Here is a 27055-nt window from a genome sequence, read left to right on the forward strand (position 1 = left end):
TTTAGACTTTATTCTTGTAATATAATGAATTTAGGTAATAATGGCAGGTTACCACTTTTTACAGAGTAACCTTTTGAGTAAGTTCACCATGCATGAGACTTTAGCAATACGGATGCTTCGCCAGTGATTATGTTTTCATGAGAGCAGAATCAAACAGACAGCATAAACAAATGGGATAGGGTGATATATGCAATGACATATGACAGTGATCTTCTTGTTGTAACACCTGACATAAACCATTGCACAACAAATGACAGAACAAAAAAACCCCACAAGAAATCCGATCTGACCGTTCAGACTGAGACACATTAACAAAAATCTGATTGTAAACAAATTTCATACAGAGCAACAAATGTGGTCTGAATTGGGCTTGTGAAAATCGGATTCAAGAATTCATTGGCTTTCTCCAATGATAATAACATGATGAGTGATTTTTTTTAGATGGGAAAACACTGACATTTCTGATTGAGCAATTAATAACAAGTAAAAAGTTGTGACTTTTCAGAAGGAAGGATTCAAATTTCCAAATCCTATTCTGGGTGTATGCTGTCACAGTACAGGGTAACCACACAATCCGGTGTAACAGCATTGGGTAATTGAATTTGAGGTAATTCCCACAGTGTACTACAGAATGGTGGGTGAGGGTGTGATCACACGCAGGTGGACGAGGGTGTGAAAAGTGAACTCTACAGCTTTGGTGGCCTTTGAGGGAGACAACAGGCAAACTGAGAGAGCGTACGAGACTCACAGTAGCGGATAGTCAATGGAGGCCGCGAGAGCGTACCTTCTCCCTATGATGAAACCAAAAACCATGAAGACCAGGATAATGGTACCGGCCACCGCCACCACTGCAATGATGATGACCGGGTTCTGCTCACTCGAAATGACTGTTGCTGCAAATCAAACACAAATAAGCAGATAACATATTACGGAACAAGACGGTGACAGCTGAAATCCTATAAACTTAGTTTACAATGTGTTTAAAAAGAAGATACAGCAGGATAGCTGAAAGGAATAGATGAAAATTCTGAATTAATTGACAATTAAATGACGAAAGAATTTAAAATGTTTTGTGAACTATCCATTTATAGCAAAACTAAAAGTATTTTAATTTTTTAATTTTTTATGTTTTGTGCTCAATTGAGAATTGTAATGTAGCCATTCAAAAAGAATGGGACTGTTTGTAACCCCCTTTTTCACCCTCTTTCTGCTTCATGGAGGGGCTAGCTTTAATTTAGGGTCTTTCTGAGTGCACGGTTCTACTGTTTCTGAAAGTGGGCTTAATAGTTCCAGATGGAAATACACTGCCCTGCATTTGAAACAATGACACATTCAGGTAAGTTTTTTTTTTTTTTAGGTTTGTATCCCAGATTCTAAAATACTGCTCTCTTTGACAAACTGCAGAAAGAACAGAACAGAACAGAACATCTTATCAAATAAAATACAGTGTCTTAGGCAGAGTTTTGGTCTAAGATCTTATCTGGAAGAAAGTGGATATTTGCAAGACACTTTTTTATCCAAAGTAACTTACAGTGTATTCAAGGTCTTCATCTGTAAATACGTAATTTTCTTCAGTTTATTTTTCTTTTTTTCTCGTTCATTTTGGTGGTTCTTAACAGCTCACTGGGGTGAACTTTTAGGAAAAATTCTTACCAGCCATTGGTCCACATCATTGGCAGGTGTGACCTAGAGCTCCACCTATCTTGAGACCGACAGCTCATTCTGTGTAGGTCAAAATCAGTCAACAGGAACACATCGGTGTGTAGATTTAAATTGTTTTCTTAGACCGTGTCATGCTAGTTTTTGTTTTGATAAATTTGTCTGCTAAAGGAATCAAATCTTCTCAAATACTCTGAAGTGCCCATTCACTTATGTGTCATTTGCAGTGAAAGCCATTCACACATCTGTCTGAAGTAAGATATGCCTATATCATTATTCTTTTTTCTTTATTCTACACATTAACACTTTTATACACTCATATTTGCAGTAGTATCAGTGTCATCATAAATCACAATAACAGAGTTTAACTGGTGCATATTATGGCTGCATATAGTGTGTTAGTGCATTAGCATCATGAATTCATAATATAAACAAGACAAATTACACATTTTCTTTTGCATATATATTATTGAGTGGTTAAAACAGCTTTTTTTTTCTGACCTCATGTGAATTTTAATCATAGATTGCAAACATATTTTAATGTCTCATATTTAAATGTACTACTAAATGCCTCCCACAGCAGTGTGGCTGGTGTCTGAATGTTCGAAAATAGTATATCATTGCTTGGCTGCTTAGAACGTAAATGAAGAAAGAATAAGAACTTATCTATAAATACATAATTTCATAATTTTACATTTATTTGGCAAGTAGTTTTTTTTTTTTAAGCATAAACCTTACTACATTTTGTTAGATTTTTTTCCTGAAAACAAGATATGTCTTGCAGTTTTCTTCTCAAGCAAATGAATTTTGTTTTAGGAATGTTTAGACATTTCACTGGAAAACAAGTCCAAAATACTTTTAGTAAGAAAATAATTTTTGCAGAGTGGGAATGTAATCCACAACCTTAGAGTTGTTAACACCATGTTGAGGTACAGAAACACCATTGTCTTTTAATCGGAAGGAATGTAAAGCAAAACCTAACTAAACTGGAGCCAAATTTGCAGAATTAGCACTTAACTTGCTATATTTTAAGAAAAAATTAAAAATATAAAATTAAGAAAATAATAGCTTAAAAATAGCTGTTTCACATACTGGTTTGCTCACCAGATCCAGTGGATTCTTCCTTGGTGGTGACCTCTAGTCTGGGACCAAATGTGCCGTATCCTGCGGCGGTAAATGCCCGGATCTGAAAGACATATGCTGTGCTTGGCTTCAGATTGTTGACTGTGGCTGAAGTCGACTTTGTCTTAACGGTGGAGTAAATGCGATTCTTCTGGTCCTTCAGGTAAAAAAAGAACGAAACACAATAAAAGCATTACATTTACAAATACTTTACAGAGAGGGGTTATTACGCTCAAGTGTTTGGCAGCCAATATTGGAGCATTTGGCCCTTTTCACATGCGAAGAGTTCAAGCAGAGGCAATATCACAGAATTTTACCCGTAACCTAGGTAACCAGAAACAAGCTGTTTTAAAAATGGGATGTCAAAGAGAGCTTTAGAAAAAACACGTGCACACCCACACACAGTGTTAGGGGCCGTTCATACTGAACATGCTTGAGCATCAGTCTGCAATCTGCAAGTTATTATTATTATTATATTTTTTTTATGTAAACATACACTAGCTGGATGTTTTAGATTGTTGTGCCATGTTTCACTTGCGCAGCTTATTGCACAGAAGTGATAAAACATTTTTAGAAGCCATATCAAATTAAAAACAGCTTCTAGATTAAATTAAAAAAAAGTGTATAGACACCTGTGTTCTGTTCTATTCGTTGCTCGGTATCTAGCTTTTTTTAGTGCATATTTGCATTCAATATGTACAGCACCTGGCTTAATCCATATTTTTGTATACTATCCATTTTTTATAGGCAGGATTAGTGCATCAACAATCATAGTATGTTGAAATTAGTATGGTGTACATTTTTAGTGGATTTTGGTTGTTAAACTTTTTCAGTTGTAGAAAAATGGAGAAGAACGTCAGATAAGAGTTTTGTGGCTTTTAGTCCACGTCTATTCTATTTGAAGACATCATCTACATTTAGCAGATATATAAACTTATAATATATTGATGACTCATGCTGCACTACACTGATTTCTGTCTAATCTGTTTTCAAGTATGAGAATGTCCCTCCCCCTAATACCATGTACAACCAACTAGCAAATAATCATTGTTCAGTACTGTGATGCAATTAAAAACTATTGGCAATTTAAAAATGAAAAGGAAAATACCCTTCAATATACAGTATCTCGCTCAAACTTCCTGTTTCAACAGGAAATACATCAACACAGGAAACAAAACTGTGCATATCAAGACTTGTAATGCAGTCTTTAAATGTATGGATTTAGCTGTGTGCTAACACATCTGTGACATCATGACACAACACAGCTTCATCAGCAACATATATTTTTCTACGGATCAGTAAATTATTTCTCCTGGATGTCAGCAGGAAAAAAAGTTACATTAAATGCCACAGGCTGTTAGGAGTGAAGTCAAGCTTGCTTCTAATTTTCAAACTGGACACACTACATGCAGGAAGAGCAACTCAGGAGACTGGTTCTGCTTTCACATTGCCTAAAAGACTGTGCTTTATAATGGATTTGAAGGGATTCAGCAAGAGGTGGCGAATGTAGGAGAGCTGGCTGAGGTGAGGTGAAGAAAAGTGTGTGTGTGTGTGTGTGTGTGTGTGTGTGTGTGTGTGTGTTTGGGACTACACTCTGATTAATGTTTTAGTGACAGAGCGTGCATACCTGCAAGGGATTGCAGGTTGTTTTTCAATTGAACAGATGCTCAAGTAAAATCTCAGGCATTAAGAAGTTGGTGTGCCTGTTTGCGTGTGTGTCTAAAGTGGTCTTAGATGTGCATGAGAGTAGCTGTAGTAATCTAAGCTGAACCTGTATATGTTAATGTATATGTTTGCGTGGGCTCAGTGAAAGACCTCAGTCTGATTAAAATCGTATGAGTGTCTAATTCATTATAACAATTAGAGGGGAAGGATCCAGAGCGTTTGACTGCAAGCTATGTGCGCTGAGAACGCAAATCATCATGCAGGAGAGGACGGGTTGCATGAGTATTGGGATGATTACAGGCAGGTAGACACACAGTAATTCTGTCTTTACCACCCGTCTCTCACTTTCTGAATCTCACACACACACACACACACACACACACACACACACACACACACACACACACACACACACACACACACACACATTAATGAATAGCTTGTGCTCTGGAGCGGGTAGTGTGTACTCACTTTCTCATAGTACTTGATCTCATATTCGGTGATGATGCCATTGGGCTGCTCTGGCTCCTGCCAGGAGAGCTGAACGCTGTGCTGCTGGACTCGCTCCTTTATTACCTCGCTCACCTGAGATGGGGCTGAGAGAAATAAATAATAATTATTAATTATTACTCTTTATAATTACTCTGTGATTATACTGTGATTTATTACTCTGTCAAGTGACTATATTTTGTATATACTATATTGTGTACCTAATCTCCCCCCATTATATTTTGTTTTCTCATAATGTAAATTATTTTTATTTTCTCTTTCATATTCGGTATTTATTTATTTTCTACACTTCAGCACTATTACTTTAACTGTACATATATTTTTGGTAATATTGTCATTCAGAAGTTCGGTCAGAAGTTCTATTGGAACGAAGGAAGTTTGGAAGAGAGTTTGGAAGGAAGGACATGTTTGTTTGTCTGTTTGTGTTTGTTTGAAAGAAAGAAAGAAAGAAAGACATTGTTTGCATATGTAGAAATATTACAAATGAAAAAGTATGACATGACAGTCAACCCCTTACTGAGCCAACATCGTATATCTTATATATTCATATACATACTAACAAAATACACTATGCCATTGCATTAATTCAATTTCAGTAACTGCCTGACAAACACACACACACACACACACACACACACACACACACACACACACACACACACACACACACACACACAAACACTTGTATGTGTCTCAATCACTACTGCAGCTCTGATGAATATTTACTTGGTGGCTCCTAAATGTTTACACCCCGTAATGGAAATTTAAATTACCGAGCAAACAGCGGAAGACAGCCTTATCCCTTGCAGAGTAAAACTGCAACGTCTGGCTTATGAATGTCAGTTAAGTCAAATTAATTCTGCCAACGCAGACGGAAGCATCTCTTAAAACTCGCAGATTGGTGAGCCCTTCCAAATGCTTTTTAGAGACAAATGTTATTGTAACACCGCCATCGTGTTCCCCGCCATCTAATTTTTTCACTCCCTTTAGCATCACTTCCCAAATGGTCTGTAAATTATTTTTATTTTATTTATATAATTTTTGCCAATGCGCTGTAATTGTCATTCAATTACAAAGTTATTGCACTCTTTGTACATTGGCTTGGTATTATATTTCTAACTGCTGTATACATTTTACAGTTTTTTTCGATTGCTAAACGACAGTGAGCACAACTGGAGCTACATGTGCAAAACTCTAACTACAGTCTGCACTACCAACAGTCACCTGAGCTAAACAGTTCACATCACCTGCAAAACTCATTCCAAGCAACACAACTCTTAACACATGGCTCAAAACAGGCTCAGTGCAGCCAAACACTATGCACAACCCTCACTGAGAAACACACACTGTCACTCAGAACACACTGAGAGTAAAAACACTAGCATCAAACACCAATACAGAAAATACAAACTTTTCATCTTTACAGTTTGAACAATTTCAGTGACTTCATACAAAGTAATATTTTCTTCAAAGAAAAGAGTGACATTCTTTCACATGATTTATTTACATTTTTACAACATAACAATTCTTTAAGGTAAATGAAAATTAGCAGTTTGCTTCAATAGTCTGTAGTAATTTATGGAATTACAGTAATGAGAAAAAAAAGGTAGAAACTAAAAGTACATACTGTAATTCCAACAAATAATTGAGGGGCTAATCCTGCCTCTCTCTAGCATCAGGCCACTCCCTGCCACCCTTCTCCTGCCACGAACCCCTGTCTTCCTTGTTCCATTTCCAAAATTAGTCTTTCTGAGCTCTACCTATATATATATATATATATATATATATATATATATATGTGTGTGTGTGTGTGTTCACTAACAAGTCTAAAACAAGACACCTGCTTAGCCTTTCAGCTGAAATTGCAATCAGCAGTGTTTGAAAGGCACAAGGCTGAAATCTATTCTGTTTTGAATGTGTGGTTCACAGTTTTGACAGCAGTGTGTTAGCATTTGATCAAAGTGCTGTTGTGCAGGTTGTGGTTAAAGTCATGGGATAAGTGTGTAGAGTTTTGAAAACTGTGTTCAAGCAATGAAAAACGAACTAGAGTTTGGTCCACATGAACTGCTACTGTGCAGACTGTAGTTAGAGTTTTGCACATGTAGCTCCAGTTGTGCTCACTGTCGTTTAGCAATCGAAAAAAAATGTAAATTAGAAGCTTGTGGGAAGCTGATATTAAAGGGGTCATGACATGAGAAACCAAATTTGCCTTGATCTTTTGGTATATAAGAGGTCTTTGTATCATTAAAACGTCCTGCAAGTTTAATATTTTAAGACGTCCTCCCCATTCTAAACGAATCATTTATTTAATCAAGCTCAAAATACAGCTCGTTCTGGATTCATGGTTAGAAGTGACGTGTCGGTTAGAAGTGACGTAACAGCGTTTGCATATGACCGCCTCCAGCACAAGATAACTACGATTTAAGCGCCAAGACAACTACGCTCATTTCAGTATCGCCGTGCGCCTCACAAGTGTTCAGTCGATGGACAGCGAGCTCTGACAGAGACTACTTGTGCACAGGAAAATTACGATGCCACACAGATGTGCTGTTCCTGGCTGTGGTCAAACAAAACCTCTGAATAAGCTGCCGAAAGATCCAGACGTCAGGGAAAAATGGATGCAGTTTATTTTTTTCGGACGTCCCAGTCACGGCAGTGTTAACTTAAGCGTTTGTTCTGTACATTTTAAGGATGACTGTTTTGAGAACAAATCTCAATATGATGCTGGCTTTGCCAGAAAACTGTTGCTCAAAGATAAGTCCGTGCCGACTATTCTAGGAACAACGACGACGCAAACTGTAAGTAATCTATTTTAAACTTTAAACTACTTTTTAAAGCGCAATTTCATTCATTATGAATAATCACAGTGTTTTTACTTAGTTTACTTGCATATTGTTCTGGCTGGGAGCGTCAATAATTGATACATAGGCACTGACGTTAGCCAATCATAACAGTGGGCGTTAACACTGAAGTCTTAAATGGAAAACGCCCCCAAAACAGACTGTTTGAATCAGAGGATGAGAAACAGGGTGGGAAAAGGTCATAAATCACTAGATTTTAAAAGTTTTTCTTAAAAAAAAATATATTAATACTATAATTGCACCTAAGGGAACATAATAATACAATAAAAAAAACCATGTCATGACCCCTTTAAAGTTCTTGTTTTTAATAACCTCAGAAATAAGATCCATTCAAATCTCACAAGGTAACCTTTGGCTGAGGACATTTTGGAAGATGTGTATGGAAATGTAGCACTGATGCATATAAACCATAATGAGTGTCCACTCTCACTGGGCATCTGTTAATGTAGGAAAAGAGAGAATTCCCTTAAGTAGATGGAATGGAAAAAGATAATTAGTCATTGATAGGAATTTACTGATCCGTGTGTGTGAGCAAAAGAAAGACAGAGACACAGAGTGATAGAGATGGGGATGTCTCCATATCATGCTGTGTTCTAGGATCACAAAGGATCTAGGGTCACGACCTTGTTTTACCCAGGATTTTGTTTTGGAGCTGACGTCATGATAATGAGTGATTAAGGATTAAAACCTCATTACGGCTATCGCAGTGGCTGATGTTACCATGGATGGAAGCGCAGGCCCTAAACCGCAACAGTTAAATTGTGTTTTGACATATCTAGTGTAATCCAACTAAAACAATCTAATTTGCCATCCAGAACTGAAGCCATACTAACGTGCGCTCTCTTTCTCTCTCTCTCTCTCTCTCTCTCACTCACACACACACACACACACACACACACACACACACTCAGAACTACAGCAGCCAAATTCCTCAGACCTCATTAATAGCCTATTCACTGAAAACTATTAGCTACCATTTAACAAGCAATCATGGAGATGTATTTAGGAGTCTGTTACATGCACAAAGTCTTTTTGAACTTTATTCTGTTGCTCAGTTGGAAACTATTGTATTGGGCTGATAGAGAAACTGGCTGTTGTATGGGAGTGATTTCCTACTTTCAGCTGTAGTCAAAGGAGTCTGAATGTCTCTGAATGTATGTTTGTTTTCCGCCTCTGTCCACATTGATTGTATGCAGAGAGTGTCAATTACCCGTAAGGAGTGAGGCGATGCAGGCAGAACACAGCCATTTAAAGAGCACACATGTACACCACAGAACCAGTTGTACTGGTGTAATTGGATCTTTTGCCCCTTTCAAGTGACTGCCCTTTTTCCGTAGTGGCTTTCCGTAACTGTCTCTCAGAGTAATAGCCGCAGCCCTCTTAACCTGATATGAGAAATAAAAGTTGCTGATATTTCTAGTGTTACTTTTCCTGTAGAGCCTTGAACATGAAGTGCTTCCTTGTTATTCAAAGACTCTACTAATCAGCACATGCTCCTTTTGAATATACACTATATAAACAAACATATACTACTTTCAGGATCTCTGAGGTACATTTCTGTTGACAAGTAAATCTGTTCATCCATACGCAAACAAAAAACTTTTGCTAGTTTTGACAAACCTGATTGCCACTTGTTAACATGCAATCGATTGCCATCTATCTATCTGTCTGTCTGTCCATCCGTCCGTCTGTCTATCTATCTATCTGTCCGTCCACCCATCCATCCATCCATCCATCCATCCATCCATCCAAAATTTCACATATGGAAGCGACAATCTAAATATCTAACTATTGATTAACTCCTTTTCACATTTAACATCATATATGACAGAGATCAAACTTTCATTATAAACAACCAGGAATGACCGGCATCCCTTCTCCACTGAGAACTCGCTGGGTAATTGAGAATCGAGCGTTGTGACAGCCCTCATATCGACTGAAATCTGCTAGATGGAAGAGAGACCCTGAGTTCAGTGTTAATATGGAGGAACGTGTCCCTCACTGACTCGCCATTGCACCTTCCCCATGGTATGTTTAACCACTGCCCTATAACAATCATTAATGACATGCTTACCTCAGAGCGAGTCAACCCACTCCTCCTTTTATCGCACATAAGGGCCTAGCGCAGCAGAAAATTGTATAATTGTTTCGTCAGTCCTAAAGCGACTGTGTGAGAGGGAAAACATTTTGTGTGCAGTGGCTGGGTGACATAAAAGCAGATATTAGTGACCTTTTTTAGCCTCATTATGCAATATAAGTTAATTCAAACAGAAGCAAGCTTCTATCATGTTCTGCATTAGAATACATTAGGGATACATTATGCCTGTATGTTTTTATATACTTTTGGCTCCTTATATCTCTCACTCTCTTCCTCTGTTGGCTGGCTGTGGAGCTTCTAGAATACATAAAAGTGAAAAGCACTTGAATGTCATTTCATTATGTAAGAGAAGTTATTTCCCTCTCTGCCTTGCTTGCACAGTTTTAACTTTGAAGTATTTTAATTATCTAGTCACTTAAGTCAAGGCTGACACTCTCACGTCCATGATTTCTTTTCATCCAGCTCAAAACTATCAAAGTACTTAGCCGCTAGGCACTTATCGAGAGACCCCGAATAAAACGACTCCACAAACATGCTCTGCACTGCTGCATTGCAGTTTTATTTCTTTGAGGGAATACAGGTGAAGGAAGAACAGGAGTTTCATTTTTGAGGCTGATTATAGTTTGATATATGACTAAAGAAAAACTGCACACACCAGGTGGGGCTTTAGGGCGGTGGGTGGATTTTCCTCTCTGCGGATTCCTGTCGTTAGATGGATTTTTTTATATATCTCTCGGCTGGAGCACGGGTCTTTAATAGAGCTGGGCCTCCAGCAGACAGCTTTTCCAGAGGCCTATGAAAACATCATGATCTGCGACAGAGCTCTTGCTGGACGGACACAAATGAGGGCTGACGTAATCGACATTACTTAGCATGACATTTTGAAGAGGAAAAGAATAAAATGGACCCTTATTCAATATTTGGCATCTCCCAAGAAAGAGAACGTGTGTGTGTGTGTGTGTGTGTGTGTGTGTGAATGGGTGTGTAAATGAATATGTGAAAGGTGAGACAGAAAATGCTGGAGTTTGATCTGCCTCATTATTGCCCCAGGTTATCCCAAAGTGTGTGTGTTTGTGTTTGTGCGTGTGTGTGCCCAGATATGTATATATGTGTGTGCCTATTTACTGTTGGTCTCAGACATAAGAATGTGTGTATGTTTGTGTAATCTCTTCATTTGCTGTGAAAGCTGAGGCTGATGGGGTAATGAAAGACAGAGTGGGAAAGAGAAAGAGGACAAAACTCAGGGAAAGAAAGAGACAGAAGCCAGAAAGGAAAGGAAAGCAAGGAGATGAGAATTCACTTCGACAGTAGAGGCTCAGTGATTCAGAAAATAAAGTAAGCAGAAGATGATGGCCCATCGTTTTGATGAATGTTGAGGGAACCGGCAGAATTGGCGAGACAAGGTTTTCTCTTATGCTGTCTTGTGGTCTCGCTCTCTCTACCCATCTGTCCCTCGACCCCTGGCCCATGCATCTTCCCGTTGCACACAACCAAACAGAAATGTGCTTTCCCAACCACCGTTACTGAGAGCTTTGTCACTTTCAGTTAGAGTGGGACCAGGGGGACGCTCTGATTCGGTGCTCCACACAGGAATCGCTCAAGCTGCTAAGTAAAGCTTTTATTTCTCTCAGGGATCAAAGCCCAAGCTTTTTGGCAAACCGTGAGATGCTTTAGAAGTGAAAAGGCCAGTCTCTTACAACTAAATGTGAAAGTATAAAGTACAGGGTTTGAGCTAGTGAAGTCTAGTCTGCTTGGTGTTTCTTTTAAATTAAGTAAATGTTAGTAACAGATACAAGATGTTTGTTTTTGTCTTACAACCTTTTGAAATACTGTGTACAGATTGTCAGTAATATTTGAAGAGCTTAAAAATATCTCCAGGGCTGCATTTAAGTACTCCGGGTCAAATCCTAGGACTCACAGTTTTGCTGGGCCCAGCCAGTCGTCCTGACCATGTGCTACACAGAAGTCTCCATTTTTACATCAGTGTCTCCCGCCAATGACTGTCATTCCTTATGTGGTGACCCAAAAAGTCCCAAAATTGTTTATCGTACAGAAGTAAAAAACAAATTACTTAAAATCAAACACTTTATTCATATATTTTTTTAGGGCTGTTGAATAAACAAGTTAATGTATCATTATTCATTTTAATTAAACTAATGTTCCCCTTCTGTCGCTCTCTCCACATTGTGTCACAGAAGCAACACTAGGGGTCTCTCTTGAGAGCCGATATATATACCTCTGTTCTATGAAAAAAGGCCAATGAGAAGTTGGCAGATGATATTTGCATATCCGCCCCGGACATACGGGCATTTAAGCGGGGCGAATACGGGAGTTCATTCAGAAAATTTCTTCGGAGCTGATGGTCGTGTATGCAGTTGCTGCGAGTTACACACCAAGTTCCTGTTTAAATCCTCTGACGCTCTACATGCTGTTGGACTTTACGGCGCACAATAGCGGCTTTCTCCTTCGTGCACGGCTGTGCATTCTTGCCCCTGGGCGCTTCGACAGTGCAGACAACTCGAAAGAGTTATTCTAAAAGAGTAATTTTGCTCTAAAAAGAGCAAAACACAGCGGCGTTGAACGTCCTTCTCAGGACGCGTCTTTTTAAAGACAATTTTTCCGGCCCTGCGTAGTTTCTGGATGCGGTTGATTTCTCCCCACCTCTGACGGTCATGAAAAACTGCCTTGCATACCTGGGTTGCGATCACACGCAGGCAGCGTTGCAATATCTGGTTTCTCTTGTAGTGAGAGAAAGCCATTTCAGCCGCCCCCCCTGCGCCTCGCCTCGTTACTACGGGATTGAGGCAGGCGCCGCGGGCGATGAAAGAAGATCTGGGGAGAACAACGGGACGCCGGGTAAATCCCCTTGAAACCTCCCGCCTCCCCGGCACGCTTGCCTGCTTCTCCCGAGCTCGGGATTAGTGCAGTCCGCTTAACGGCCTACTGTCCGGTCCCTCAAGCTCCCCGGCATTGGATGATGACAACACCGCTGCATCGGAGAGCGTAACAGCGGCGTCGGATGCGGATAACTCGCCTGGGCCACCACCTTCGGGTCTGCCGCCCATTCTGAGCCTTACGCACGGAGGTCCGCTATGCTTCCCCGGGCTTAATTGGTTCCGCAGGCATGTGCGCCGCTCACAGCCGCGCACCCCCCCTTCCTTCGACGTGCATGACGAGCGGAGCAAGCCCAGCTTCCTTGATCCTCCGCTCTCGCTACCCTCGGTGGTAGAACAGTCCCAGACCGCTCCCCCCTGCACGCCATGGCCCCCTCCTGCAAGTCCACCGGGCCAAGGCACTTCAAAATCTGCACTTGGGTAGTCCTGTTCTTGACGTGCCGCAGGAACTGCACTAGCATGGACAGGACCTGGTCGCAATAAAGGAGGCAGACAAAGCACGCTTTCTCAAAATGCCCTCGTCTCCCAGCTCCGTCCATTCGGCGACACCACTTGGTGACTCTGCCCAGCAGTCCTCAGTGGTGAAGAAACAGACGGAGGCTATTTCACACATCTTGCCCTGCCGCAAACCTGCCGCCAGGGGCCATGCCCTGTCTGCTCGCCGAGGGCGTCCTCCTGCGGCTTTCAAGAAAGAAAGAAAGTGGTGCTCCGCCTCAACTAACAAAAGAGAGTGGGCCCAGCTCTCAGCCCCAGCGTCGAGCTCCCCGCAGAAGTTGGACGCCCCTCGTCTCACGGACCCCCTCGAGGACCCGGAGGTCCCAGGCGCTCCTGAGATGACCGACCCAGAGACCGAGACGGTAGCTCCGGAGCTGGTAAGACCGCTCCATTCCCCGGTGGAGGGCCGGGAGGAGAATCTTTTGTTAAATTCATTACATTCATTACATTTCCTTTTGTCTCTGGGTCACCTGGCCCGCAAATACCGTTCTCACGGCAATATTGCTTCCAGGTCTCAACAGTCCCGGCATGCTGGACGCGGCCACAGTCCGCCTTCAGCCCCACGACTGTCCCCCGGCTGGCCGGTTCAGACGAGTCCAGAGGACGCCAACATCAGACCTCCTCCTCAGTCACGAACCCGCCCCCTGCCGGGTGCGCGGATCAAGGTAAGTGCTTTGAGTCTGTTCTCAGCACCAGATCCTCGGGACGCTTCACTGCCTCCCGACGCCGTATTACCTGTTCCGCCCCGCTGCGAAGCCCTGCCAGGTATGTCCAAAATACTCGTCCCATTGGTGCCCCTAGCACGGAGTTTAGAGGCGTGGCTATCACTACCCAACCTGTCACGCTGGCTGCACCGGACCATTCGACTCAGTTACACAATTCAGTTTGCCAGGCCTCCGCCCCCCTTCGCGGGCGTCCATTTTTCCACAGTATAGGGCGAAAATGCCAAGTCCCTGCACGAAGAAATCGCCTCTCTGCTAATCAAAGACGCGATAGAACCTGTCCCTACAACCGAAACGAAGAAGGGTTTCTACAGCCCTTAATTCGTTGTACCCAAGAAAGGCGGCGGCTTACGACCGATCTTGGACCTGCGAGTTTTCAACCGGGCTCTGTCCAAACTCCCGTTCAAAATGCTCACCCAGTAACTAAATTCTGTCTGGCGTCTGGCATCTAGATTGGTTCGCAGCGGTAGACCTGAGGGACGCGTACTTTCACGTCTCGATCCTGCCACGACACCGACCCTTTCTACGGTTTGCGTTCAACGGTCGGGGGTATCAGTACAACAGTCCTCCCCTTCGGCCTGTCTCTGTCCCCTCATCCTGGCCCCCTCGCGAGAGTTACTATGCGCGCACAGAGACCGGGTGCTTAGGCACCTCAGCCGTTTGGGGCTTCAGGTCAACTGGGAAAAGAGTGAGCTTGCCACGGTTCAGAGCATCTCTTTTCTCAGCATGGAATTAGACTCAGTCTCAATGTCAGCACGTCTCTCCAACGAGCATGCACAGTCGGTGCTGAAATGCCTCGCATCCCTCAAGCCAGGCACTGTGGTCCCTTTTACGTTTCAAAAAGCTCCTGGGGCATATGGCATCCTCCGCGGCACGCACTGTGTGATAATCACCACCGCCTGCCGCCAAACCTTCAAACCCTGGACAGACCTGTGCTTTCTACGGGCAGGAGTACCCTTGCAGCAGGTGTCCTGATGCGTCCTGGTCACAACCGACACCTCCAAACCGGGTTAGGGCGCCGTGTGCAACGGGCATGCAACCGCAGGTCATTGGAAACGGGCCCTGCTGCGTTGGCACATCAACTGCCTAGAGCTGCTGGCTGTTTTCTTTGCCCTGAGGAAGTTTCTCCCGTTAATTCGAGACAAACATGTCCTAGTCAGGTCAGATAGCACCACAGTGGTAGCCTACATAAATCGCCAAGGCGGAGTACGCTCCCACCACATGTCACAGCTCGCCTGTCGTCTCCTCCTTTGGAGCCAGCAGCGACTCAAGTCACTGCGCACCACTCACATCCCCAGTAAACTCAATGTGATAGCGGGTGCGCTGTCATGACAACGCTTGCCCAGCGGGGAGTGGAGGCTCCACCACCAGTCGGTCCAGCTGATCTGGGACCGGTTCGGCAAGGCCCAGGTAGACCTTTTTAACTCCCAAGGAACCTCCCACTGCCCGCTCTGGTATGCCCGGACAGAGGCTCCCCTCGGGGCAGACGCTTTGGCACACAGCTGGCCCGTGGGGCCACGTAAGTAGGCATTTCCCCCTGTGAGCCTTCTTGCACAGGTGCTGTGCAAGGTCAGGGAGGACGAGGCGCAAGTCACCTTGGTGGCCCCCTATTGGCCCACTCGGACTTGGTTCTCGGACCTCACGCTTCACGCGACAGCCCCTCCCTGGCAAATCCCCCTGAGGAAGGACCTTCTTTCTCAGGGACGTGGCACGCTCTGGCACCCGCACCCAGACCTCTGGAACCTCCACGTCTGGCCCTTGGACAGGATGTGGAAGATCTAGCTGGTCTACCATCGACCGTCATAGATACTATCAACCAAGCCAGAGCCCCCTCTACCAGGCATCTTTTCACCCTAAAGTTGCGCTTGTTCGCAAATTGGTGTTCTTCCCAGGCTGAAGACCCACAGAATTGCGCGGTTAGGTCAGAGCTCGTGTTTCTACAGGAGAGGCTGGAGAGGAGGCTTTCCCCCTCCACCCTCAAGGTGTATGTCGCCGCCATCGCGGCTCACCACGACACAATAGATGGCAAGTCTCTAGGTAAGCACGACTTAATTATCAGGTTCCTAAAAGGTGCCCGGAGGCTAACTCCCTCCCGGCCTAACATGTTTCCCTCCTGGGATCTCTCGATCATCCTCACGGGCCTCCAGAGACCCCCTTCGAGCCGCTAGATTCAGCTGGACTCAGGGCCCTTTCTCTCAAAACGGCCCTGCTGATCGCGCTCGCCTCCATCAAGAGTGTCGGGGACCTGCAAGCGTTTTCTGTCAGCGACACTTGCCTGGAGTTTGGTCCGGCAGACACATACGTGATCCTAAGACCGCGACCGGGCTACGTGCCCAAGGTTCCTACCACGCCCTTCAGAGACCAGGTAGTGAACCTGCAAGCGCTGCCCAGGAGGCAGGCCCAGCCCTTTCGTTGCTGTGTCCTGTACGTGCTTTGCGTATCTATCTGGACCGCACACAGAGCTCTAGACATTCTGAGCAGCTCTTTGTCTGCTTCGGGGAACAGCAGAAAGGGAAAGCTGTCTCCAAACAGAGGCTCGCCCACTGGGTTGTCGATGCCATTTCACTGGCTTATCACACCCAGGCCGTGCCCCCCCCCCCTTGCAGGTCCGAGCTCACTCAACAAAAAGACAGGAGTGTTTTGCCCTCATGGGCACTGGCCAGGGGCACCTCCCTAGCAGACATCTGCAGAGCAGCAGGGTGGGCAACACCTAACACTTTCGCAAGATTCTACAATCTCCGAGTTGAGTAAGTATCGTCCCGTGTTCTCTCAGGTCCGAGCCCGTAGAACTCGGTAACACGATGACAATCTGCCCAGGTGAATCGCTTGCGCCTAGCGCCCTTTCCCTCAGCCGAGGTAAAATAGTACGTCTTTGTTCCCAGGAGACCCCATCTTCGGATCCCTGGTTGATTCCTCCCTAGCCCTTTTGGGTCTGCAGTTCAGCGGATGAACTCGCTGACCCAAGCCACTACGGGTACTCAATCTACCCCTGTACTGGAATAGGTGCTCCACAGGTTAAGGCCTCCTGTTCGGACTCCCCCTGTGTGTAATTCCGCGGTGTGTAATACCTCACGAGCGGACTCCCGTGTCTCCCTTAGGCAGTTCCAGCTGCCTCGTTCGCCTTGCTGTAAGCTTCCCCCCTCTACGAGGCTGGATCTACCACCGCGCCAACTTTCCCACATCGGTCCGAAGCGGCCATGTGATGTATTCGCCACTATTTGCCTCCCCTGCAGGGTAAAGACCCCCTTCCCTTAATGCATGTAAGGGCCCCGGCCGTAGTTGATCTATGCGAGAAACATAGAGAGAAAAGAGGCCCAGCCAGGCTTGGCCCGTTCCCAGGTTGGCAAGCATCACCTTGTTCCCCTCTCCAGGGTAACCAGAAGGATTCTGATGGCTTTAATGGGGCATTGGGGAAGGGTACGTGCAGCCTGATACAGCTGGTCGCATTTGCACATAAGAAATACCTGCCCGCTCCTGTATCAGCACTTCACATACACGGCTCAGCGCATGGCACGTTTAAAGGTGGACCCCTAGTGTCACTTCTCTGACACAACGTGGAGAGAGTGACAGAAGGGGAACGTCTAGGTTACGTATGTAACCTCCGTTCCCCGATGGAGGGAACGAGACGTTGTGTCTTCCCCGCCACTTCGCTGAGCCGAGACACTGTTGTGGCCGGACCATTTCCGGCTCCTCAGAAAAATCCTGAATGAACTCCTGTATTCGCTCCGCTTAAATGCCCGTATGTCCGGGGGCGGGATATGCAAATACCGTCTGCCAACTTCTCATTGGCCTTTTTTCATAGAACAGAGGTATATATATCGGCACTCAAGAGAGACCCCTAGTGTCGCTTCTCTGACACAACGTCTCGTTCCCTCCATCGGGGAACGGAGGTTACATATGTAACCTAGACAATTTAACTTATTAATCATTTGTCCTTATTTGGAGGCCTTTCTCAGTAATGTGAGAATTAATCAGTAAAAGTGATTAATTTGATTAATTAATTGGCACATAATGTAAATATCACATTTTAATTGACTGACTTCCTTAATATTTATCAGTATTACAGTGAGCTGCTGCATACACCTAAAACATGTTACTTAAATTTTTTATTTTATTTTTTTTGTTTGTTTTTTTTCAAATGTTTTTTACATCACTGACATCCCTGAATACATTAGGTTACACCAACCAAATATAGCAGAATCAGGTAGAAACTTCTTAAGGTAACAATTACAGGTAACCACTTTTTACAGTGTATGCCCAACAATATGAAAATGTATTAATACAACATAGGCAGAATAGAAATATTTTGTATTATAGTTTTGTTCATGGTTTTCAAGGATGAGGGCATGTCACACAACCTATCAATGTTGGCAACTGTCAAATTAGGCTAGATTTCACCAAGTAACAGATGAATTTGCAGCAAATAAAATGTAATGCACAGCATTTTCACATCAACATTTCATTATTTCTATTTAGCATTGTTTTTTCCTGCTTTTCACGATCCTATCCCATTTTGTGTCTCGATCCCCCACTGCTGAGAGTGACACTGTTAAATAGGATGCATGCAGCACACACTGTATAAAATGCCTGAGGTTTCATACAGTATATGTTGACTTTGTGGTAATTTTTCTGTTACATTACAAAGAACATACTTTTTTATTACAAACACCCAGACATCTGGTCAATAACTTCTAATATTAAAGCAAAAGATATTTGAAGGGTCACATACATAAATATTATGAGAAATCTATCTCAACAAAGAGATGGCAGAATTACGTTCTCATTTTGTAGATGAGGAATCATTAAGGGATAGAATGAGAGATGTCCTTGCACATATTTGTTACTCTTTGCTGTGGGTAAAGTATAGAAATTGTGTGATTATGACTTGACTCCCATGTGCAGGATAAAACAGCATTCTGGATTTTAACAGGCTACCCGGCATCCTCTCCACTCAAGCATGATGGCCTCAGCCATAAGCACCTCATCTCCACAATACACACATCAGCACTCCACATTCTGAAAACCCTATTCTGACATTATGCAGCCCACCTGCAGCCAAGAGCTGCCAAGTGACTTGCCAACAAGTCACCAATCAACCCTCTGATTAACAACTGGCCAACAGATGAGGAAGTGACTCTAAATTTGCTTTAGATTTGAGAGCGATTTCTGCATTCTCGTTTTAGAAATAAGTGACAAGATACGAGACTGAGGCTTGGGGTAAATGTGATTTCTTGAGAATTATTCATGTTTTATTTTAGCTGTACTTCATTGGAAGTTCACTCATGCTGAGACTGGCCTCTGCTTTGAGTGTGTACACACGCATATATACACAAATGTGCATGCCTCACTCTAATTACAGACTTTGCAGTGAAACACAGACAGCAGTGGTGAGGTTATGGGGTTGTGATGTAATCATACAAATATGCTAGAGTCCTTCATGACCCTTCTCACTGGCCATTTTATACAATGACTCCCAAACATAAAGACCATTGGAGCAAATACCCAACCCTGAGAGATGCAACTGAAATGAGGGATGAACATCCCGGGATGGAGGCCAATTTTGCCCTATTCTTCCAGCTTATATTGCTGCCAAAATGACTTTTGGCTATACAAAAGAAGCTACAAAACTACAAGACATTCTCTGAGCTGTGTATTGAGCCCACACGTGTTAAAATGCTGTGTACTTTTTGTCGTTCATCTTAATAAAACAGAGGTTGTGTGACGATTCACATTTGAAGGGCTCACTAAACAGGCAGAAGGACCCCAACCTTCTCATCTCAGTGAAATGTCAAAGTAATGCCTGAGGCCCATGCAATTCACACACACACACACACACACACACACACACACACACACACACACACACACACACACACACACACACACGTTGTGTTTCCATGTTTTATGGGGACTTTCCATAGACATAATGGTTTTTATACTGTACAAACTTTATATTCTATCCCCTAAACCTAACCCTACCCCTAAACCTAACCCTCACAGAAAACTTTCTGCATTTTTACATTTTCAAAAAACATAATTTAGTATGATTTATAAGCTGTTTTCCTCATGGGGACCGACAAAATGTCCCCACAAGGTCAAAAATTTCGGGTTTTACTATCCTTATGGGGACATTTGGTCCCCACAATGTGATAAATACACGCTCACACACACACACACACACACACACATGTTGTGTTTCCATGTTTTATGGGGACTTTCCATAGACATAATGGTTTTTATACTGTACAAACTTTATATTCTATCCCCTAAACCTAACCCTACCCCTAAACCTAACCCTCACAGAAAACTTTCTGCATGTTTACATTTTCAAAAAACATAATTTAGTATGATTTATAAGCTGTTTTCCTCATGGGGATCGACAAAATGTCCCCACAAGGTCAAACATTTTGGGTTTTACTATCCTTATGGGGACATTTGGTCCCCACAAAGTGATAAATACACGCTCACACACACACACACACACACACACACACACACACACACACACACACACACACACACACACACACACACACACACACACACACGGTGCACTGGTTGTATATCTGAGCCCCGGCAGATCTGAAATGCTAAGATTATTCACAAAACAAGCTGTGCTTTAAACTGATGGGGTTTTTTCAGGGTCAGAGAAATATTGCAAAAGCTAATATTTTAGATTTTGCATGTGTTCAAGGACAATTATCGATGTCTCTTGACTTTTTTCTTGCACTGAACAAATCTTATGTTTGGCACCTGAGTGATGAATATTAAAATCTCAAACTAAATCTGCATGAGCTGAACAGCCATTTATTATTCCAAAACTTCTGTCATCAAGAATACAATCATATTAATCAGACCTCATTTGCTCTTTAATCACGGTTTGGATGCTGTCCACTTTGGTAGAACCCAATCCAGAGACCAAATCTGAGCAGGGGAACCGTGTTTTTTTGTATTTTCTCTAGTTACATGCTTTCCTTTGATTAAGGCTTGTGTGAGCGCCAAGGTTTAGTCACTCACAGAGAGTTGACTAAACTGAAAATCAGGGTCATTGATCTTTCTTAAAAGAACATGTAGACTAGAAAGACTTATCGCATAAAAAACGTATCTTACGCATCCTGAAATATGACCACATAGGCTGATCAGACCTTGTTGCATTCACAGATTCTCACACTCCCTGATGGGAACTGGAATTAGAATCACACAAAACAAGTGTGAGCAATTATTTGATGGCCTTCCATTTGCATGCCTGCTTTCTAAGAGAAAGGGAAAAAATGGAAAAGAGAGGTAGGTCTGAACGTGATGTTTTATTTGGCCTAAACACTGCAATCAGAGGCAGAGAGAGGGACACATCGGCAAAGGCCTGGGCATGCTCGGTTAAAGCCAAATTGGCATCAAAGGGAGCGAGGTAGGTAAGGAAAATGGGAGACAGAAACAGATGAGAGATTGAAGGGTAAGAAAGGACTGCTTTTGTTCAACAAACTCAAATTCAGCTTGTAGCCAGAGAAAATATTACATGAAAAACAGAAAAGGCTGCCTGGGCCTTAAAACTAAACAAAGAATATACTTTTTTCCTTTCACAAAGCAGGAACATTTATTTCCCACCCTACGGAGTGGACCCCTACACCTGTCCTCTCTCTCTCTCTCTTTTTAATGACCTCTTGTTATCCTGCAAGCGATGGAGAGAATTATTATTTGATTTTTTTGCTAAGGTTGTTGTCACGGTTACTTCACACAGATACATGGTGACACACTCACTCAAGTCCCGTGGTTAACATATCTGCTCACGGACATTCAATACAGGCACTCGTTCAGGCGAACACAACTGGAAGCATACAGATACAGCCACATATCATATGATATTTGTGAATTTTGTGCAGGTGTGCGTGTTTCTGGTAAGTAACTGTAGGTTACAAGGTGCCCAAGGTTAGTAGTTTGAATTTTTATTTAGTTTTTTATTTGTTATTTTGTATGATCGTAGGGAAAAATAATTTCAGTGGATTTCAGCATGGGCATTCTTTAAAGTAGAAGCCATGAAAAAAAAATTAAGATCTAAACATCTATGAAATTTCAACAAGAGCACTAAGATATTAGATATGTATATTAGATATGTATTTATAATTAAAAAAATTATAATATTTTCAAATACACTGAACTCTATGGACTCAGCGCTGTGTCCCATCAAGCATTGTAACGGGTGCTCAAAGTTCAAAGAATTTCAACTTTGTATCATTGCCACTGACCTTAGAAGTGTCAACCAATGGTTAACAGACAATTAGCATAATGTATGCAAAGTTTGTCATCGTAATGACAGGTCCGACTATCCGAATAATTTTTACACATGCTTTAGACTCAGTGATGATGATTTAGATGAATTCAAAGCAACAATAAATATTTTAAAACAGACAAACTTTATTAAGAGATATTGAATGTCTCATAATTTATTTCTATTCATTAATAGGCTTTTTATGATATTGTTATAGAGCATCTCAAAACATCTTTAATTACTTTATATCCACCACGAGAATCCCAAAAAGCTCAATAAGTCTGAAGTATGTACAGTATATTGCAATGAATGTATAATTTTGTCAGGACTTTATTTTTACGGCCAAATACACATTTTCAATGTTTACTGTGCACACCTCCCACTTTCCTTAAATCACCATTCTGTTACGCTATCTGTAACGCTTTCATGTGGAGATCAAAGTGGGCCTTCTGTATTTCTGGTATATTTAGTTTTTATTTCAGGTTTAGTATTATTTTCGGCTACCAAATTAACATGTTAATTAAGATTATTTAAATATTTATCTAATCTGAAATAATGGTTCAGGAATTCTCAAACTTTTGATCCGAGATCCATTTCTTAGCTTTATTTTTTGTTTCCAAACTTCTAAAGACCCCACATCCCCAAGTAACTTAATTCAGATTTACACTTTAGACAAATTGCATGCTGTGTTTATCTGAGTAAACCTTGCTCATATTTGTTCTGGTTATTCCAGCTAACACGCCCATTAAATTCCACAATCACATAAGTATCATGGACATGCATTACAACAAATCTGTAAACTTCACAATGGGCTTGCTTTGTGATGAGTCTGGCTTTGTTCATACCATCTGCAGTGAGCAGATTTTGATGGACGGTCATCTTGACTAACGGTAAACTAATTCCAGACATGCTCACACACCATCTTCCACCAGCTGTTCGTCTAACACTGCGGCTAATGTTGCGCAAGACTTTGCCTGTGTCAAGCAGATGTGAAATGTGTTTGTTTGCATGTATCTGTCATCACAGGTGAACAGCCCTATTATTTTTATGTCTCATCTGGACTTGATGTCTTCTTTACAAATGCATTGTGACAAAAAAACACAGCGTGAAGGAATCCCTTCGATGACACACAGCTGCGTATGAGGAGCCGCCACATAGCTCTTTTAACCTTGTTTAGACAATGCCCTTGTTGGTACTTGCAGATGTACTGTCTCTCAAAATGTATTCCAAACACTCTTGCTTCTGTTGGTCTGTGATATTACTGTATGCTGATGGTCCATCGGATTACAAATAATGAGGTCCAGAAAGAGCCGCTGCTCTGTTCTGTTAGCGCACATAAACTTGCATTGATTGTGATTAATGTTGAGATGAAATGGAACCAGAAACAGATTTGTTAATGAGACTTCCCACTTGGGAGGTGATACAGTGAAACTCTGTGGATTTTCAGTGGTTAGTCCGTAGATCGTGATTCCTAAAACAATCTGTTTTGATCGCACCTGTAATGATGATTTGTTATCAATTAACAGGATGTTTATAATACTCTGAATGTGATGATTCATGGCCAAATATACTTTGGCTCTGGGAAACAGACTTTTTGAGGGAACTGTACACTATAATGGTCGCTCAAAGTTCAAGCTGATTTCAGTGCCTTTATTCTTCCCTTTGGTTTTGAGTGAGAAAGAGCTGATTATTCTCTCTGAAGAGAGAAAGATTCTCATATCCATCAGGCTCACTTTAGTGTGAGAACCTGTGAGTTGCTGACAGATCCTCTACAAGCTAAAACAAAGCTCTCTCTCTACTTACTCAACCGTGGTTTACCAAAACGCTCCTCTTTCAAGCTTTCCCACTAAATGAGTCAAACCATAAAACATGAGAGCCTTTGCCAAGTTTTTGCATGTTCTCTCAGCTAACCTGAATACTGGAACCTGTACTAGTCAGGTCCAGAAGTCTGAACTATTGAAAATGCTTCTATTGTGCATACTCCTCAGTTATTATCAATGAGAGAATGCACACAAGCTGGCATGGACTCCATAAGTTTGTGCAAAACCTGTTATGTTTTCCCAGCATGACAATTTTTTTTTTTAATTCCTAAAACCTTTTGTTGATTTCTGTGTTACAATTAAGACTTTGAATCCCACATTTTCAATAAGGACTTTTGGACCCAAATGTATAAACCTAAGACCTTTTTCTCTCTCATCCATGTCTTCATTTATTCCCAGCTTTCTAGGCCAAAACTTTATGCTAAGAAACTCAAACCTGGTTTACAGTTGACAATCGTCAGAGTAAATTCCCCTTTCTCTCTCTGGATTATCTCGCTTTGTACATTGCAGATTCTGTTTACTTAATCGCTACAATTCAAAGTGCCTGTGAGCAGTCCAAGCACCCAACATACAGTGCAGAGATAAAAGAGAGGGTCAGTCGACTCTCATCCCTCAAGACAGCTGGTCTGTAATCCTGTTTTATGAAATGAGAATAACAATATTCTGATGGATAAAACGGAATGCATTTCATAGCTGTAAGGGGCTACTCTTAAGCTGGTGTGCTACTGGTGGCCTGAACCCTGACCTATATGTGATAGAAAGCAATAGTTCTGAGGTAAACACATCTGTTTTGTTTTTTTTGTGTATTTGAGATAGTATGTACAGGTGAAACTCAAAAAATTTGAACATCGTGCAAAAGTTCATTAATTTCAGTAATTCAACTTAAAAGGTGAAACTAATATATTATATAGACTCATTACAAGCAAAGTAAGATATTTCAAGCCTTTATTTGATATAATTTTGATGATTATGGCTTACAGCTTATGAAAACCCCAAATTCAGAGTCTCAGAAAATTAGAATATTGTGAAAAGGTTCAGTATTGTAGGCTCAAAGTGTCACACTCTAATCAGCTAAACACCTGCAAAGGGTTCCTGAGCCTTTAAATGGTCTCTCAGTCTGGTTCAGTTGAATTCACAATCATGGGGAAGACTGCTGACCTGACAGTTGTGCAGAAAACCATCATTGACACCCTCCACAAGGAGGGAAAGCCTCAAAAGGTAATTGCAAAAGAATTTGGATGTTCTCAAAGTGCTGTATCAAAGCACATTAATAGAAAGTTAAGTGGAAGGGAAAAGTGTGGAAGAAAAAGGTGCACAAGCAGCAGGGATGACCGTAGCCTGGAGAGGATTGTCAGGAAAAGGCCATTCAAATGTGTGGGGAGCTTCACAAGGAGTGGACTGAGGCTGGAGTTACTGCATCAAGAGCCACCACACACAGAGCGGGTCCTGGACATGGGCTTCAAATGTCAAACGTCTTACCTGGGCTAAAGAAAAAAGAACTGGTCTGTTGCTCAGTGGTCCAAAGTCCTCTTTTCTGATGAGAGCAAATTTTGCATCTCATTTGGAAACCAAGGTCCCAGAGTCTGGAGGAAGTATGGAGAGGCACACAATCCAAGATGCTTGAAGTCCAGTGTGAAGTTTCCACAGTCTGTGTTGGTTTGGGGAGCCATGTCATCGGCTGGTGTTGGTCCACTGTGCTTTATTAAGTCCAGAGTCAACGCAGCCGTCTACCGGGACATTTTAGAGCACTTCATGCTTCCTTCAGCAGACAAGCTTTATGGAGATGCCGACTTCATTTTCCAGCAGGACTTGGCACCTGCCCACACTGCCAAAAGTACCAAAACCTGGTTCAATGACCATGGTATTACTGTGCTTGATTGGCCAGCAAACTCTCCTGACCTGAACCCCATAGAGAATCTATGGGGCATTGCCAAGAGAAAGATGAGAGACATGAGACCAAACAATGCAGAAGAGCTGAAGGCGCTATTGAAGCATCTTGGTCTTCCATTACACCTCAGCAGTGCCACAGGCTGATAGCATCCATGCCACGCCGCATTGAGGCAGTAATTAATGCAAAAGGGGCCCAAACCAAGTACTGAGTACATATGCATGATTATACTTTTCAGAGGGCCGACATTTCTGTATTTAAAATCCTTTTTTTTTATTGATTTCATGTAATATTCTAATTTTCTGAGATTCTGAATTTGGGGTTTTCATAAGCTGTAAGCCATAATCATCAAAATTATATCAAATAAAGGCTTGAAATATCTTACTTTGCTTGTAATGAGTCTATATAATATATTAGTTTCACCTTTTAAGTTGAATTACTGAAATTAATGAACTTTTGCACGATATTCTAATTTTTCGAGTTTCAGCTGTATGTATATTATCACTATCATTTCTGGTTACACAACATTTTGGCATGATGCTACCATAACTTTGTATATGAAAGCCTTATCTTGACACAAAGAGACCTCAACACAAAACTCTGTTTTTAGCACACAGTTTCTGCAAACAGTCGCTATACCAGTTTTCCATAATGCAGTAGAGCGTTGTGCAGGTTTTTCAGATGTCTTTAATGGGACTAGGACATAAAAGCCTTTAGTGTCAGATTTCACTAGTGGCATTATTGTATAACTCTAAGGGCAAACATTGTATTCAAGAAAGAGAAGGCAATAAAAGTGAGCTTTTAAGGCCTGTCAACATCACTAATGGACTAGACACACATTTATGTTATTCATCATTATTATCAGTTTTATATGAGTTTTTACGGAAAAACAGTGATCAGTCTCCTATTGAACTGTCACAGCAGTCCAGCAGAGATCACAAGACACCTACAATCAGGGGAAAAAATGCACTATGTGTGAAAACGTTGGTGGAGGTATGAGGTGATTAAAACAACACACCAGATAATGACTGACCATAACACATCTAAAGCACAAAGTA

The 27055-nt window shown here is 42.2% G+C and overlaps 1 protein-coding gene across 2 annotated transcripts in view; it reads right to left on the reverse strand.

The window, feature by feature from the left end:
• Positions 1 to 27055, reverse strand: part of LOC127623754 (ephrin type-A receptor 7-like) — a 129573-nt gene that overhangs the window by 21849 nt on the left and 80669 nt on the right. The window contains exons 6-8 of one of the 2 annotated variants that reach the window (XM_052098237.1): positions 4918 to 5042; positions 2764 to 2938; positions 785 to 893 (exon numbers count right to left, since the gene is read on the reverse strand). In XM_052098237.1, the coding sequence (XP_051954197.1) occupies positions 785 to 893; positions 2764 to 2938; positions 4918 to 5042 (409 nt within the window). Of the gene's footprint in view, positions 1 to 784; positions 894 to 2751; positions 2939 to 4917; positions 5043 to 27055 lie in introns of both variants that reach the window. The other variant, XM_052098236.1, reaches the window with a different exon arrangement.

The sequence above is a fragment of the Xyrauchen texanus genome, chromosome 30 (assembly GCF_025860055.1).
Source record: "Xyrauchen texanus isolate HMW12.3.18 chromosome 30, RBS_HiC_50CHRs, whole genome shotgun sequence".
Classification (NCBI taxonomy): domain Eukaryota; kingdom Metazoa; phylum Chordata; class Actinopteri; order Cypriniformes; family Catostomidae; genus Xyrauchen; species Xyrauchen texanus.